Consider the following 13,757-nt stretch of genomic DNA (forward strand, 5'->3'; position numbering starts at 1 on the left):
TTAAGGTGATTGCGTGTAGTCGCTCTTACATACCCTTTATATCGTCGTCATTGTGTGGATGATTTTTTTCCAAACATCAGATTGTGCATCTCCAGATTCACAGCGTCTATTATCCAACTGTCATTGCCTTTTACCCAACAATTTTATTAGATATTCCAAAGCTGTGTTTAACTCCGACTCTAATAACGGGTCTACTGTTTCTTCCACAGCGAACCCTGTTTCATTTTCTATCACATTATCAGAAGGTTCTCAGCCTGGTAACGTCCTTCGCTGCTCTCTTTCCACCAATCAGCTCCCTGCTCACCATTAAAGTATTGAATTCCTCTTACCCTCTTACTGGAAGTACGAAAACTGAACAGAACATTTATAATTATTGCTGAAAGTAATCCTAAACCAATGAATGGTAACAGGAAACTGTTTAAGGAAAGTGTTAAAAAATGAAGTGCTTCTTTACAAATTGAATACTCAAATATAAATACGCAAACTAGATGCAGCAAGAACTGTCATGTTTTTAGCTCCTAAAGCACAGGCATTCGAGTTGTTCTGGACTACAGATTGATCTTTTCCTATTTTCGGTCTTCACTGTTGTTATGCCGTCATTTGTACACATGTTTTATAGCCCAAATCTCAATGTTCAGAAACTTTTAGCCTTTCAGAGGTGGCATCCTTGTATACTGTCATATCTGACTGCGTTAATTTCTTCTCCGCTCTGAAGAGTGATCACTTTCTTCTTTATGTTGTTCTCAGGAATCCCTAGCAGTCTGAGAATAGTGTGTCTATGCTATCGTTCAAGTTTCGTCAGATTTCTCTATCAGCTTCTGATTGAGAAATCGTGTCCTATCTTCAGTTTTCTCGGACCACGGACCTCATTTGCTTGCGTCCCCAGACTCCTGTATTCTGGTCATCACCCTCGTAGTGACAGCATCGGTGACGCTGACTGTGGATCGGCACTCATGCCAGGCTTCACGGCGCACGTGCACCCGTGGCCCCAAGGGACAGCTCTGTCCCAGGCGTTTCTCCAGACTGGCCACTGGCGGTGCTGACCATTGCTCAATGGTTATGCGTTTTAAATGCAGTTGTAGGTTACACATTCTCAATTCTAATATAACACTAGGCACTCGCCACATGATTCTCCCAATGTACTGATGAGCTTAACTGGTTAACAACAAATTCAGGTAAAATTGTAGGCCAAAATGTGGGTCACTCACAGCCGTCATTTTCTTTTATATATAGGATTCTGTTTCAGTACAAGTTCATACTGGCCCATAAAGCTGGCGCTGTTCCCACTGTTCAAACAGTAAGCACAATTTATTGAGGCTTTTGAGAGCCACTACGCCACGCAGTCGATATTGTGGCAAACTGCTGTGGAAGGACACCATACATGTTTTAGCAACATGCCTTTTCCAGATGTTCTGTAGCACAGAAACCATAAATGGAAGCATCAGGTGTTGCTCAGTATTATGTATAGAATGATCAGAAAAAAATTATATAGCGCATAAAACAGTAACAAGTGCGTACAGAAACAAAAAATTGGAAACATAGTATATAAGTTCCTCTTCTCTATGTATCTGACAGTCATAAGTCGTCAGAAATAAATAAAACCAAGGTATACATATGTAAGAAAACATAATCGTATAAATACATCAACAAAAAAGAATGGGAATGTTGTGTACATAGTTCCACGTAGTCAGCGCGTAGACAACTTTCCCACTAGAGCGCGCCCCGCTAAGCACAACAGCGCAGGCGCAGCGCTCGTCCATCTCTGCACTACGAGATGGTGCTGCCTTAGAGACGGACCAAATTCTGCTTCCGCCGATCCGCGTATTAATATGTTACGATGCCAATGAGATTGCTACTAACGCAGAACCTTTTCTCCTCGCGGATCACACTTGCGCAGTGATACCTGAATGCTCGAGGTATTATAACGAGTGTACAGACCTCCGATTCGTCAGTCTGCATTAGTCTGGATTTGTCTGTACCAGTCTATAGTCAATTTTCAGTCTGCGCCTAATAAGATTATCATATTCCTGTACATAGCCATGAAGAGAAATGTATAGACACTTTGTCAGGTATCAGAGATATGTGAGAATAAGATGAACGTACCAAGACTAAAGGAACTTCGATTGTCAATTGTAAATAGCATCCATAACCAAGTTAAGTTGGTTTTATGCTTGTTATTATTTTAATAAATATGTCTGAAAATTAATCAAGTTCTGTTTAAAGTTGGTTACCGTCAATCTGCTACTCTAAGCGTGCAAGTGGCATTTCTATCTTCTGACCTAACGGCAGAAGATAAACACGCCACGATAAGACCATGAGACATATTGCTGACACTCATCTACTTCGTTAGAGCGACAAGTCAAATAATCTGATGGTGTGTAGTGTGTGTACCGAAGGTCTTAGAGTACACACACCACAGGGAAAAACATTTGTATTTCGCATATTATTGTATAGAAGGAAAAATCAGCTTTGTAAAAAGGTCACTGAAATATGTCACCAAAAATAAATATGAGTACCTTTGCAACTAAAATATATTGTCAATAAACAACAACACATTGGGGTAGAGTGTATTGTCAAAAAGGGATTGTTAATACTATACCATAAATTTAACTTGTTATATCACTGTTATCTCCGAACCTTTCACTATAGATGTATCATTTATAACCACTCCCCATGATGCACTGAATTCGACCATAGTGGCGTATATAGTTGACTTATTTATGAAGTATGATAAGCTGGAGCAACAGCATCTCAGGCCATTGGGATTCCCATCATTTTATTGTGCTTCCATTGGTTGAGACAGATACTCAGATGGGAGGTTTTCCACGCCATTTTAATGAGCTCCTATTCATTTAGGGGAGATGGAAGGAGAGGGGAGCAGGTTTGGGTGTTCCCCTTGATGAGCATGAATGGACCGTGTACATATGCTGTTGGGTCTCTTGGGAGAGGGGAGTGGGGGGCAGTGACAGATGCCGTGAGGAATGGCTGTCTAATACGTATCTGCTTCCAAAGGCACGAATGCATTGCTCACCACAGTACCACAGCACCCTGCCAGAAGACCAAAACAAAACGGCGTAGCTCTTTCATAAAGTGGTTAAGAACAAAGTGACAGTTGCCACGGCTTATTGACAAATATTTATTCACATTATAATTGGGCAGACTGTTCAGTCCTTCACTCGTTTTCTCTGATTTTCTGAAGACTGAGGCAGTCGATGCTTCTCATAACCCTATTCTCCGTTTGCGGTAGGGAAAGAGTCGCGCCCTCAGCCGACGCCGACTCACCTCACGGGTGCAATCTCGCAGATGAACGGCAGTTCCAGGTCGCAGCGCACGTCCTTATAGAATCCTCTGTCTGACAGCGCCAGGCAGTTCTCGGGGACACCACGATCATTGTTTTTCGGTTCTCCAGCATCCCACACTTGAAACTCCATGTCTGCTAGGTGCCTGCCTGTGAAAAGTAAACGAGTCGTTGACACAACAAATATGTTCAGTTATTACGCAAACATAGCTGGGGTATTAGCACGCTACGAAGATGGTGGAGTTCATATGACACTTCCTGAACCGGCTCTCACAGCCAGCCTACACAAATTTACGCACACCCGCCCTAGGAAAGAGCGCATACGGTCGCGCCAGTGAGAGATAGAGAGAGTGTGTGTGTGTGTGAGAGGACAGACAGACATAAATGTTATGACATGAGTGCTCCAGCGCAGAGAAAATTCTTACACATAATATTACGATCAAAATTGGTAGGCCATCAGTGAAGGAAGGATGTAAAACATATCAGCAGCACTTATAAAACAATTAACAGTCCTCGCAGCAAACACTATACTGATCTATAACCGACTTAGATGAACTAAGGGATTATCAAATTTCATCTTTTTTTGGAACGTCTTAGCACATTAAGACTGTGTTGGGAACTGAGACTCAAACCTGGAACCTTTGTCGTTCATGCACAAATGTTTTACTGGTTAAGCTATCCAGGCAGAATTTATGACTCGCCCTGACACGGTTTTATCCACTGATAGCTCTCACCTAGTATTCAAACTTGCTGGAAGTTCTCCCGTATAACTTGTGGGATAGCAACCCTGGAACAAAGGCTGCTGTGAAGAAATGGGTTAGCCGCAGCCTAGGACATTATTTTCAGAATGAATTTATATTCTGCCGTGGAGTGGCACTGATCTGAATCTTCCTCGGAGATAAGGCTTTGTGCCTGAACCAAACTTTCGTAGGCACGTGAGCTACTGCCTAATACAGGCAAATTATCTGAGCGTTACAACTGTGAAGTGTCTCATGAGTGTTGCCTGGATAGCTCTGTCGGCAGAGCATGTGCTAATGAAAGGGAAAAGTTGCAGGTTGGAGTCCCAATTCAGCTTTCGGTTCTAATCGCTCAGCAAGTTCCAAACTAGTGCACACACTGATTCTGGGTAAAAGAATAATCTCGAAACCGTCCTTTAGTCCGTTGGTAATCCATTTCTCTGCAGTATCCTTTCTGCTAGAGATGCTAGTCGTACAAGCTACGCAGGAGAACGTTTGTGTAGTTGGTAACTAGGACATGTAATACTGGCAGAAGTCAAGCTACAGGCATGGGTTATAAATCATGCCTAGATGCCTAAGTCGAAAGGGAAAGCCCAGGTGGCTAAGTCAGAAGGGAATTTTCCTGAGAAACGCAAAGTTTCCCCGTTTGAATCCTGGTGAGGCATAACTTTAGCGTGACAGGAAGTTTCAATTCAGCATGCATTCTCCTGGAGAGAGAGACGATATCTGCAAATATGAGTACTTTTAAAATGACATGCTGTCCACCATTAGCCAAGCGAGCAGTAAGTGAAAATATGATTAGATGAGCCAGAAATGAAACACTATCTACTACGAGCGATGATTACAGTTGAAAGTGATCATAAAGCTAAACTTTACCTCTAACTGGAGCTCTTAGATATGTTATTACAAAATTCATTAATGCATCACGAAAACAGCACTCGTCAGCAGCCTGCAATGACAGTAATAAATGATGATATGAAATCTATACCGCATTGAGGCTATGTTGTTTTCGATAAATACATCTGCTGAACTGCAAATGGTTCCAATAATAGCAATAACATGGAATATTTACACTTCATGAATGATATTTAGAAATTTCACATTTCTACACACAATGAAAACTCAAACATGCATTAACACTACAGGCAGTACTTAGCTAAAAAGCTTGAAAAAATGTCAAACGGTGGAGTCATAACAAACTATTACTGCCTTCGGTATGTTTCTCCTTGTAATGTGATAGGTAACATAAACCGTGTTGCGAACAGTTTTGGCTTTTCAACTAAAATAAGTACGTACAGACAAATGACACACTGACGTCTGAAGAGGTACCTTGCTTGTTGACTCGTAACTGCTTTCAATACAGCTGTTAAGGGTGAAAGTCTGTTTATATCTCTCCACAGTCAATGAAATGAATAGTAGAATGAACACACTGTGGAAAAAGACGCTTGCAATATTAATGGAGAGAGATGATGACATAGGACAGCTGTCAAATGTTTTACAGAAACGTGCATTGCCCTTGTCGTTATTATGTTAGATATAGAGGCACAAGCAAGATGCAACGTGGATATATTAAAGAGCTCAAAATGCCAAAATAAATCTCTCGACGAAATGGTACATATTTAGAATGCCTACAACTTCACTTCCAAATCTTCTTCCAAATATCCCACACCAAACCGAAAAGCTTGTTGCTACCTGTGCATAAGATAAAAGATTCTTATGTACAGGTACTCATATGACAGAGTGAAGTGAAACACGTAACCTTATTGTAGCCTGTAAATATGTTGTAATTGATTTAAATAATCTATGGTAAGTAATTTAGGGATATACATTTATAATGGTCACCCAGTTGGAACAGACTAACATTCTGTAACAAGCATGCATGACTTCGATCCAAGGACATATAATGCAAGACTTGAGTCTGACGTAGTCGTATTGTCCACCTTTGATTGTATTTCCTGTCCAGGTCAGGCCTATTTAAAACTCTTAGTTCTACTCGTATTCAGTCAGATTACAACATGCTGCAAGTGTGATGACTGGGATTTATTTTGAAAAATCTGTGAGGAAGTTACACTTCCAGCAATAATCCTACAATCAAAGAAAACATGTGACTATGAACTCCGACTTGTAGGTTTCATTCATGCCAAATGACAGGACTGGCGGTAATGCATCTCTGCATCTTTTCTAATTCTTTTTATTTTTTTACTATCTGCACAGATGGAGAACATAATTACTCCACACTGTCAGTGGGAGTGCTTCACGGATTGACAGTGACAAGCAGGGAGCAGAACCCAATGTGAGCAAACGAATTTGTCATGCAAGTCAATTTCAGGAAGCAGAGCCTGAAGTGTAGGGCGAGGTCTGGGGTGGTTTAATGCTCAGATGGCACTGGCCCACTCTACTTACTGTCACCAGTAAGGAAACACTTCCATCAGCGGGTCTGCCAATATCATGTGATGTGTGCTCCCTCCAAGGTAGTTTCTAAACTACTCAGCTGTGTTACCCATACCAGCTCATCTGACGCCATCGATATATCCACTGGCAGGGATACTAAATTCCTCCGACCAGAAAATATCATGTAGGGCCGAAAATGTCAAATCCTTGGCTGTGAACTCCAGCGCAGAACGAAAGAGCAGTCAGATGCTGGATAACACTAGGAATGCAGAAATCCTGAAATTCCCGTGACACAAACTGCCTACCATCATTGGACATGAGGATCTAGGAGATCCCTCAATGGAAAAATAACTGACTGTACAAACAGTGTCAGTCGTCGATATGGAGGACAGTTTGGCTACATACGAGAAACTGGAAAATTCATTGGCTACCAACAAACACATTCTGCCCAAAAAGTGTGTCAGTGAAACTGCTAAATATCTTGTCGCAAGGGCCAAGGCAAGGAGAGAAGTGGTGCAGTCTCCTTCTGTGCACAGGCCCTGCAAGCCCCCATTAAATGCTCAGTGTTACCATTTATCGCTATCCATTAGACACAGTGCTAAGTCAACACCTTCATCATATCCCTGAGTGACACAGGCAGCAACTGGAGTATGTGAGGATTTAGCACCAGAGAAGAACCACTTAAAGGCACTGGTCCTCTGTGGCAATCATGAGGATACGGTGACAATGCTGAGCTGACCACAGAGGAGGAAAAACATACACCACACCTGACCAGCCACCAAAGAGATGCACTGTCACCAGCCCAACTAGATGGTCATCTCAGTTTTCCGAAAATGTTAAGTCAGAAGCAGCATCAGTCACAATTTCAAGTGCTGCCAGCAGCAAATGCGTACTGCAAAGCATCACCCAAAACCAACATGATAGCTTCCTACTGATCCAATTACAGATCAAGCCTCACTGGTAATTGCACGAATGCGACAGCATTGGCATGATGGTGGGCAGTGGAGTGATAGCGAATCTCATAGCAATAGTTACTGAGAAAAAGAGCCCAATTCTGCAACCAGTGGGCAGTTCTCTCCAGTAGCTTGGTAGTACGGCCAAGTAAAGAAACTAATGGCTTGAAGCCAGTTATGGGGAGGAATCTTGTCGCAAACACGAAAATATGAAACTTTTTAACCCCGAAAATACATAATATCTTGCACCTCCTTTTCCACCTGTGAATAATTACAGTAGGTAGTGGAAGTGTGTTTGATGTATATGTGATTAGCTATTTTGTCCCATCTGGGCTCCAGTGGAATAGGATGGCACCAGTGCCATACTGTGATGTGTCACAGGCCAGGTTAAATATTTACCCAGCGTGAAGAAAGCCAGGCAGGGAGCAGAGTACAAACACCGCTCGAAAGACTGATAAGCCCAGTGACAATCCGCATACCAAACTTAACGCCCATCAGGTGAAACCAGTGAAGAGGCTGGCAGATGTGCATGGCCTTGAGAATGAACTGCACGTAACATGAAATCTTACTCATAATGAAGGCCATTCTCCAGCAGTAATTGGAAAACCGACTGAAGGTGCTGCGAATTCTCCTCAACGAGTGAGGTGGCGCAGTGGGCAGCATACTGGACTTGCATTCGGGAGGATGACATTTCAAACCCGCGTCCGGCCATCCCGATTTAGGTTTTCCGTGATTTCCCTAATCACTTCAGGCAAATGCTGGGATGGTTCCCTTGAAAGGGCACGGGCGATTTCCTCCCCCATCCTTCTGTACTCCGAGCTTGTGCTCCACCTCTTAGTCGATGGGACGTTAAACACTAATCTCCTCCTCCATAAATGCTCTGCTCCGCTCTGGTTGGGCCAGTTGCTGATATGCCATCATTTTCAGTGATGCAACAGGGAATGGCCTGAATCAATGCCCAGTGCAGGCAAGGTTCCAAAAGGCAAGCAATCAAACTGGTACAGCCCACATGGAATGATGAGGATCAGGAAAATCTGATAAATTGTGTCAAATGACAAATGCAGGTGAGCATCAGACAAATCGATCTGTGCCGGCTGCTGTGGCCAACCGGTTCTAGGCGCTTCAGTCTGGAACCGCGCTGCTTCTACAGTCGCAGGTTCGAATCCTGCCTCGGGCATGGATGTGTGTGGTGTCCTTAGGTTGGTTAGGTTTAAGTAGTTCTAAGTCTAGGGGACTTATGACCTCAGATGTTAAGTCCCACAGTGCTTAGAGCCATCTGAATATTTGAAATCGATCTCTGACACATACTGGCCCCTCCACCAATTTCGCCAACAATTCTGCCTGCCACGCAACAGAATACGAATCCGTGACTCACTACAAGTTGATAGTCAGTTTAAAATTGCCACAAAGGTGCACAGTGCCATCGGGCTTCTGAATCATTGACAGAGGAGCTGCCAAAGGACTCGACGAAATAGGAGAGACAGTGCCCTGATTCTGCCAATGCTGCACGTCGGCCTTTACCTAGTCACACATGATGAAGTGAATGGGAGCAGAGGCCACATACACTCCTGGAAATTGAAATAAGAACACCGTGAATTCATTGTCCCATGAAGGGGAAACTTTATTGACACATTCCTGGGGTCAGATACATCACATGATCACACTGACAGAACCACAGGCACATAGACACAGGCAACAGAGCATGCACAATGTCGGCACTAGTACAGTGTATATCCACCTTTCGCAGCAATGCAGGCTGCTATTCTCCCATGGAGACGATCGTAGAGATGCTGGATGTAGTCCTGTGGAACGGCTTGCCATACCATTTCCACCTGGCGCCTCAGTTGGACCAGCGTTCGTGCTGGACGTGCAGACCGCGTGAGACGACGCTTCATCCAGTCCCAAACATGCTCAATGGGGGACAGATCCGCAGATCTTGCTGGCCAGGGTAGTTGACTTACACCTTCTAGAGCACGTTGGGTGGCACGGGATACATGCGGACGTGCATTGTCCTGTTGGAACAGCAAGTTCCCTTGCCGGTCTAGGAATGGTAGAACGATGGGTTCGATGACGGTTTGGATGTACCGTGCACTATTCAGTGTCCCCTCGACGATCACCAGTGGTGTACGGCCAGTGTAGGAGATCGCTCCCCACACCATGATGCCGGGTGTTGGCCCTGTGTGCCTCGGTCGTATGCAGTCCTGATTGTGGCGCTCACCTGCACGGCGCCAAACACGCATACGACCATCATTGGCACCAAGGCAGAAGCGACTCTCCTCGCTGAAGACGACACGTCTCCATTCGTCCCTCCATTCACGCCTGTCGCGACACCACTGGAGGCGGGCTGCACGATGTTGGGGCGTGAGCGGAAGACGGCCTAACGTGTGCGGCACCGTATCCCAGCTTCATGGAGACGGTTGCGAATGGTCCTCGCCGATACCCCAGGAGCAACAGTGTCCCTAATTTGCTGGGAAGTGGCGGTGCGGTCCCCTACGGCACTGCGTAGGATCCTACGGTCTTGGCGTGCATCCGTGCGTCGCTGCGGTCCGGTCCCAGGTCGACGGGCACGTGCACCTTCCGCCGACCACTGGCGACAACATCGATGTACTGTGGAGACCTCACGCCCCACGTGTTGAGCAATTCGGCGGTACGTCGACCCGGCCTCCCGCGTGCCCACTATACGCCCTCGCTCAAAGTCCGTCAACTGCACATACGGTTCACGTCCACGCTGTCGCGGCATGCTACCAGTGTTAAAGACTGCGATGGAGCTCCGTATGCCACGGCAAACTGGCTGACACTGACGGCGGCGGTGCACAAATGCTGCGCAGCTAGCGGTCCGCTGTGCCGTGCGTGTGATCATTGCTTGTACAGCCCTCTCGCAGTGTCCGGAGCAAGTATGGTGGGTCTGACACACCGGTGTCAATGTGTTCTTTTTTCCATTTCCAGGAGTGTATTTTAGGTTTTGTTGAGTGTTTAAGAGATACATGCCTTGAAATTTTCAGTTCAGCTCACGGTGTTTACCAACAGTGGGCTGTATGACTACTCTAAGGAGACCAAGTCATGGAAGGGAATGGACTGAGATACTAAATGAATTTCACCTGTCGTCTAGAATCCGAAAATAGAAAAATATCAGGCCCAAAAATATTTTGTGCAAATGGTGAATTGACCAGTAACAATGTACATTGTAGTTCCAGAGCTGAAGAATATCCCCCACAAAAGAATGCACTGTTTACTATAAGACACAACCTGGCGTAGCGTCGTTGAACTCCAGGAACCCAAAAGCCTATATGTATACTAATTAATTAGGTAGATCATCACTCCCATATTGATTTGGAGTTTGGCCAATCGCCCATCGACTAGCAACGTGAGCAGCATAGCTGAGGTGACACATGTTGGGTGTGAGCACAGAGTCTATAAACTGATGCATGAGCTATTGAAAAAGTTGCCAAATGGCTGATTCAGTGGCACACCCCACACATGGCCGCAGGCAAGGCCGCCAGAGCTACCCCATGAGGCAACGGAAGCTGTTTACTTCGCACACATAATTGAGCCACATTCCACTTATCAGAAAGGACATCCTTTGCTGCCGCCGTAAGCTCATTCAATTCAGCAATCTGGGAAAAGTGGGCTAAACAAGGGTCAGCCATGGTCAAGATCCCAGTTGGAACCTATGAGCTTAGGACCTAAATGGATAATCATGTCCCAAATTATTATCGAGACTGCATAGTAGGTAGCACATTTGGGGCACTCGAAACGACACTTGCGCGAGAGACCCTGCAATTCAGAGATCCAGGCCACATAAAACTGTCCTGGGACCTGACGATGCTGGTTAAACTACAGCTATGTGCCCACCACACATCCAAAATACTGCGTGAGCAACTACCAAAGCTCGTCAAATGGTTGTTTCATGGGCTCAGTGGTATGTGTTACCTGGAAATGTAGCAAGAACTGTTCTCCCATTTTTCTGTAGACTCACCATGGGCCGGCCGAAGTGGCCGTGCGGTTCTAGGCGCTGCAGTCTGGAACCGCGAGACCGCTACTGTCGCAGGTTCGAATCCTGCCTCGGGCGTGGATGTGTGTGATGTCCTTATGTTAGTTAGGTTTAACTAGTTCTAAGTTCTAGGGAACTCAGAGCCATTTGAACCATTTGAACTCATCATGGCCAGCTAATAGCATCAGAGGCCGGTGCGCAGGGGGTGATGGGTGGGGAGGAGGCAGAGAAGAAAACTGCCCCACAGTCGCCTGGCCTCTTGCCAGCGAGGCAAGGGTGTCAAGCAAGCCTGCATTCTGGCTGATCAACGACTGCATCTGTTGCTTCTCTTTCTGTAGGCGCAGCATTGCATAAATGCCAGGTCCATGGTGGCCCAAGCTGAAGACTATAAAAAGGGGAAAAGAAAAGAAATGGAAAAGTAATTGTGGCATCACACATGTAAAAGCCTTACACTGTCATTTTAGTATCTGTGCTGGCCAACATCTCTAATCTATAGCGATGGCGCCGGCATTTCACATACCGATGGTGGCTCAATAACAAGTGAAGAACATAAATCTGTCAGACGAAACGAATTCGCCATTTGAGTCAATCTATGGGAAGCAGGGCGTCAGAAACATTGTAGAGACATGCATGGAAAATATCTCAACCCCTGAAAGGCATGGTCTGTGGTGCCTGAACTCTGTGTAAGCGTTGACGTGCACTGCTTACAGTCGTCTGAAAGGCAACTATTGCTTAAGTGGGTCCACCCATGCCACCTGATGTGTGTGCCAGGTTTCCAAACAACAACACTGCGTTGCCCACAACAGCTCATCTACCTCCATCACAATGTCCGCTGGTGATTACAGTTTTCATCAATATTTCGATGAATTGACAGCAACTGAGAATAATTAACTAGTGATTTCATAGTCTGAAATTTACCTTACAACGACGGCTAACATAGCCTCACCAAACCTACATCTACATCTGTATGAGTACTCCACACTTCAACAAAAGTAAAAAGAGGATAATGGAATGTAGTCGAATTAAATCAGGTGATACTGAGGGAATTAGATTAGGAGAAGAGACACTTCAAGTAGTAAATGAGTTTTGCTATTTTGGTAGCAAATTAACTGATGATGGTCGAAGTAGAGAGTATGTAAAATTTATACTGGCAAAGGGAAGGAAAGCGTTTCTGAAGAAGAGAAATCTGTTAACATCGAGTATAGATTTATTAGGAAGTCTTTTCTGAAAGTATTTGTATGGAGTGAAGCCATGTATAAAAGTGAAATAGTTTAGACAAGAAGAGAATAGGGCTTTCGAAATGTGGTGCTACTACAGAAGAATGCTGATGATTATGTGGGTAGATCACGTAACTAATGAGGAGGTACTGAAGAGAATTGGGGAGAAGAGGGATTTGTGGTACAACCTGACTAAAATAAGTAATCAGTTGGTAGGACACGTTCTGAGGCATCAAGGGTTCCCAATTTGGTATTGGCGGAAAGCGTGGAGAGTAAAAATCGTAGAGTGCGACCAAGAGACGAATACACTAAGCAGATTCGGAAGGATGTATGTTGCAGTAGTTACCTGGAGATGAAGAAGCTTGCACAGGATAGAGCAGCATGGAGAGCTGCATCAAATCAGTCTCTGAGCTGAGAACCAGAACAATAACAATATCTGTACAATCAGTACCAGGCCAGTAGATTGTTTGTGTGTTCATTTTACGAGCTTCTAAGTAGAAGTGCGTAACCCATTTAAATATGTCTGAGTGCTTTTGTAGCATGTTTGTGTAGTTCAGTGTCTCACTGTCAGTAGTATGGATAGGTACTGTGAACACTGTGTTATAATGTGTGTTGAGTTGGTGGACTTTCGCTCATAGCTCCAAGCTGTTCTGGACTTGATCACACTGCATGAGACTATTGTCAGTTGCCATCACTGCGGGGAGTTAGACATAAGTGTCAAAGACACTATCTACACGTCCTATGTTTTCCTCAATCGGTGCACTACTGTGCTCACCTCTCACCTATAGTCAAGGTGGGAGTTCATTCCAAGGTATGGTAGGTAGAGATGGGCAAAACTGTTCTTTTCAGAGATTGGATCAGAACTGTTCACTCCCTGAAATGAATTAGCTCTTTTTCATGACTCACCACTCATTTACAATAGAAAATAAATGGAAGGCACATTGCCCTTTAAACTTGGTTTATTCCAGTACTATACCTGTATTTTGATCTTATTTGATCCTATTTTGAAGTAACACAGATAATGAGTAAGAATTTTGTATTGTTTATTGAAATTTCCACAATATGACAAAGTTTTGCATTATTGATTTATTTTGCACTATCGTGGTTTTTTGGGTGATCGGAAAATGTTGTAACTTGAGATTTACATTAACAATATATTTGGCTATAATG

At 44.4% G+C, this 13,757-nt stretch overlaps 1 protein-coding gene across 1 annotated transcript in view; it reads right to left on the reverse strand.

Annotated features, from left to right (window-relative positions):
* The window catches only part of LOC126100946 (uncharacterized), a 162,824-nt gene that overhangs the window by 28,395 nt on the left and 120,672 nt on the right, over positions 1-13,757 (reverse strand). Inside the window, exon 6 of the mRNA XM_049911607.1 lies at positions 3,283-3,448. Coding sequence (XP_049767564.1) covers positions 3,283-3,448 — 166 coding nt within the window. The remainder of the gene's footprint in view (positions 1-3,282; positions 3,449-13,757) is intronic.

This window comes from Schistocerca cancellata, chromosome 9 (assembly GCF_023864275.1).
Source record: "Schistocerca cancellata isolate TAMUIC-IGC-003103 chromosome 9, iqSchCanc2.1, whole genome shotgun sequence".
NCBI classification, from domain to species: Eukaryota; Metazoa; Arthropoda; class Insecta; order Orthoptera; family Acrididae; genus Schistocerca; species Schistocerca cancellata.